This window comes from Anneissia japonica, unplaced genomic scaffold (genome assembly GCF_011630105.1).
Source record: "Anneissia japonica isolate Jap-2015-1 unplaced genomic scaffold, ASM1163010v1 scaffold288189_len579620_cov203, whole genome shotgun sequence".
NCBI lineage: Eukaryota > Metazoa > Echinodermata > Crinoidea > Comatulida > Comatulidae > Anneissia > Anneissia japonica.
Genome location: NW_022730403.1, coordinates 228708 through 233203, shown reverse-complemented (window position 1 = coordinate 233203; position 4496 = coordinate 228708). Strand labels below are relative to the sequence as shown.

The 4496-nt window shown below is 41.7% G+C and overlaps 1 protein-coding gene across 1 annotated transcript in view; it reads right to left on the bottom strand.

The window, feature by feature from the left end:
• LOC117114939 (flocculation protein FLO11-like) overlaps positions 1–4496 on the bottom strand; it is a 24493-nt gene that overhangs the window by 12955 nt on the left and 7042 nt on the right. Inside the window, exon 6 of the mRNA XM_033258568.1 lies at positions 3527–4196. Within this exon, the coding sequence (XP_033114459.1) occupies positions 3527–4196 (670 nt within the window). The remainder of the gene's footprint in view (positions 1–3526; positions 4197–4496) is intronic.

The following is a 4496-nucleotide window of genomic DNA, read 5'->3' as shown; positions in this document are numbered from 1 at the left end:
ACGGTCCAGTTGTACTGTATTTTGTTGTCGACGGTTCAGTTGTACTGTATTCAGTTGTCGAAGGTTCAGTTGTACTGTATTTGGTTGTTGACGGTTCAGTTGTACTGTATTCTGTTGTCAACAGTTCAGTTGTCCTGTATTTGGTCGTCGACGGTTCAGTTGTACTGTATTTTGTAGTTGGTTGTTCAGCTGTACTATATTCGGTTGTCGAAGGTTCTGTTGTACTGTATTCGGTTGTACTGTATTTTTTCGTCGGTCCAGTTGTACTGTATTTTGTTGTCGACGGTTCAGTTGTCCTGTATTCGGTCGTCGACTGTTCAGTTGTACTGTATTTGGTTGTCGACGGTTCAGCTGTACTGTATTTTGTAGTTGATTGTTCAGTTGTATTGTATTTGGTTGTCGACGGTTCAGTTGTACTGTATTTGGTTGTCGACGGTTCAGCTGTACTGTATTTTGTAGTTGATTGTTCAGCTGTACTGTATTTTGTAGTTGATTGTTCAGTTGTATTGTATTTGGTTGTCGACGGTTCAAATGTACTGTATTTTTTAGTTGATTGTTCAGTTGTACTGTATTTTGTAGTTGATTGTTCAGTTGTACTGTATTCGGTTGTCGACGGTTTTGTTGTACTGTATTTTGTCGTCGATTGTTCAGTTGTCGACGGTCCAGTTGTACTGTATTTTGTTGTCGACGATTCAGTTGTACTGTATTGAGTTGTACTGTATTCGGTTGTCGACAGTTCAGTTGTACTGATTTCGGTTGTCGACGGTTCAGTTGTACTGTACTCGGTTGTCGACGGTTCAGCTGTACTGTATTCAGTTGTACTGATTTCGGTTGTCGACTGTTCAGTTGTACTGTACTCGGTTGTCGACGGTTCAGATGTACTGTATTTTGTAGTTGATTGTTCAGTTGTACTGTATTCGGTTGTCGACGGTTCAGTTGTACTGTATTTTGTAGTTGATTGTTCAGTTGTACTGTATTCGGTTGTCGAGGGTTCAGTTGTACTGTATTTTGTAGTTGATTGTTCAGTTGTACTGTATTCGGTTGTCGACGGTTCAGTTGTACTGTATTCAGTACCGTATTTTGTCGTCGATTCTTTACTTGTCGACGGTCCAGTTGTACTGTATTCGGTTGTCGACGGTTCAGTTGTACTGTATTCTATTGTCAACAGTCCAGTTGTCGACGGTTCAGCTGTACTGTATTTGGTTGTCGACGGTTCAGTTGAACTATATTTTGTCGTTGTTTGTTCAGTTGTACTGTATTCGGTTGTCGCCGATACAGTTGTACTGTATTCAGTTGTCAAATGTTTAGTTGTACTGTATTTGGTTGTCGACGGTTCAGTTGTACTGATTTCGGTTGTCGACGGTTTGGTTGTACTGTACTCGGTTGTCGACGGTTTTGTTGTACTGTGTTCGGTTGTCGATTGTTCAGTTGTACTGTATTTGGTCGTCGACGGTTCAGTTGTACTGTATTTGGTTGTCGACAGTTCAGCTGTACTGTATTTTGTAGTTGATTGTTCTGTTGTACTGTATTTTGTCGTCGATTCTTTAGTTGTCGACGGTCCATTTGTACTGTATTTTGTTGTTGACGGTTCAGTTGTACTGTATTCGGTTGTCGACGGTTCAGTTGTACTGTATTCTGTTGTCAACAGTCTAGTTGTCGACGGTTCAGTTGTCCTGTATTTGGTCGTCGACGGTTCAGCTGTACTGTATTTGGTTGTCGACGGTTCAGCTGTACTGTATATTGTAGTTGATTGTTCAGTTGTACTGTATTCGGTTGTAGTGTATTTTGTCGTCGATTGTTCAGTTGTCGACGGTCCAGTTGTACTGTATTGTGTTGTCGACGGTTCAGTTGTCCTGTATTTGGTCGTCGACGGTTCACCTGTACTGTATTTTGTAGTTGATTGTTCAGTTGTACTGTATTTGGTTGTCGACGGTTTTGTTGTACTGTATTCGGTTGTACTGTAGTTTGTCGTCGATTGTTCAGTTGTCGGCGGTCCAGTTGTACTGTACTCGGTTGTCGACGGTTCAGTTGTACTGTACTCGGTTGACGACGGTTCAGTTGTACTGTAACCGGTTGTCGACGGTTCAGTTGTACTGTATTCGGTTGTCGACGGTTCCGTTGAACTATATTTTGTAGTCGATTGTTCAGTTGTACTGTACTCGGTTGTCGACGGTTCAGTTGTACGATATTTTGTCGTCGACGGTTCAGTTGTACTGTATTCGGTTGTCGACGGTTCAGTTGTACTGTATTCAGTTGTCGACGGTTCAGTTGTACTGTATTCAGTTGTCGAAGGTTTAATTGTACTGTATTCAGTTGTCAACAGTCTAGTTGTCGACGGATCAGTTGAACTGTATTTTGTCGTCAATTTTTCACTTGTACTATATTCGGTTGTCGAAGGTACAGTTGTACTGTATTCGGTCGTCGATTTTTCACTTGTACTGTATTTGGTTGTCGAAGGTTCAGTTGTTCTGTATTTGGTTGTCGACGGTTCACTTGTACTGTATTTGGTTGTCAACGGTTCAGTTGTCCTGTATTTGGTCGTTGATTGTTCAGCTGTACTGTATTTGGTTGTCGACGGTTCAGCTGTACTGTATTTTGTAGTTGATTGTTCAGTTGTACTGTATTCGGTTGTTGACGGTTCAGTTGTACTGTATTCTGTTGTCAACAGTCCAGTTGTCAACGGTTCAGTTGTACTGTATTTGGTTGTTGACGGTTCAGTTGTACTGTATTCGGTTGTCGACGGCTCAGTTGTACTGTATTCGATTGTCGAAGGTTTTGTTGTACTGTATTTTGTCGTTGATTGTTCAGTTGTCGACGGTCCAGTTGTACTGTATTTTGTAGTTGATTGTTCAGTTGTACTGTATTCGGTTATCGACGGTTCAGTTGTACTGTATTCGGTTGTCGACGGTTTTGTTGTACTGTATTCGGTTGTCGACGGTTCCGTTGAACTATATTTTGTAGTTGATTGTTCAGTTGTACTGTATTCGGTTATCGACGGTTCAGTTGTACTGTATCCAGTTGTGGACTGTTCGGTTGTACTGTATTCGGTTGTACTGTATTTTGTCGACGATGGTTCAGTTGTACTGTGTTCGGTTGTCAACGGTTCAGTTGTCAACGGTTCATTTGTACTGTATTCTGTTGTCAACAGTCCAGTTGTCGACGGTTCAGTTGTCCTGTATTTGGTCGTCGACGGTTCAGCTGTACTGTATTTGGTTGTCGACGGTTCAGCTGTACTGTATTTTGTAGTTGATTGTTCAGTTGTACTGTATTCGGTTGTAGTGTATTTTGTCGTCGATTGTTCAGTTGTCGACGGTCCAGTTGTACTGTATTGTGTTGTCGACGGTTCAGTTGTCCTGTATTTGGTCGTCGACGGTTCAGCTGTATTGTATTTTGTAGTTGATTGTTCAGTTGTACTGTATTTGGTTGTCGACGGTTTTGTTGTACTGTATTCGGTTGTACTGTAGTTTGTCGTCAATTGTTCAGTTGTCGGCGGTCCAGTTGTACTGTATTCGGTTGTCGCCGATACAGTTGTACTGTATTCGGTTGTCGACGGTTCCGTTGAACTATATTTTGTAGTTGATTGTTCAGTTGTACTGTATTCGGTTGTCGACGGTACAGTTGTACCGTACTCGGTTGACGACGGTTCAGTTGTACTGTACTCGGTTGACGACGGTTCAGTTGTACTGTAACCGGTTGTCGACGGTTCAGTTGTACTGTATTCGGTTGTCGACGGTTCCGTTGAACTATATTTTGTAGTTGATTGTTCAGTTGTACTGTACTCGGTTGTACGATATTTTGTCGTCGACGGTTCAGTTGTACTGTATTCGGTTGTCGACGGTTCAGTTGTACTGTATTCGGTTGTCGAAGGTTTAGTTGTACTGTATTCAGTTGTCAACAGTCTGGTTGTCGACGGATCAGTTGAACTGTATTTTGTCGTCAATTTTTCACTTGTACTATATTCGGTTGTCGAAGGTACAGTTGTACTGTATTCGGTCGTCGATTTTTCACTTGTACTGTATTCGGTTGTCGAAGGTTTAGTTGTTCTGTATTTAGTTGTCGACGGTTCACTTGTACTGTATTTGGTTGTCGACGGTTCAGTTGTCCTGTATTTGGTCGTTGATTGTTCAGCTGTACTGTATTTGGTTGTCGACGGTTCAGCTGTACTGTATTTTATAGTTGATTGTTCAGTTGTACTGTATTTTGTTGTCGACGGTTCAGCTGTACTGTATTTTGTAGTTAATTGTTCAGTTGTACTGTATTCGGTTGTCGACGGTTCAGTTGTACTGTATTCGATTGTCGACGGTTCAGTTGTACTGTATTCAGTTGTCGACGGTTCAGTTGTACTGTATTCAGTTGTCGAAGGTTCAGTTGTACTGTATTCGGTTGTTGACGGTTCAGTTGTACTGTATTCTGTTGTCAACAGTCCAGTTGTCAACGGTTCAGTTGTACTGTATTTGGTTGTTGACGGTTCAGTTGTACTGTATTCGGTTGTCGAC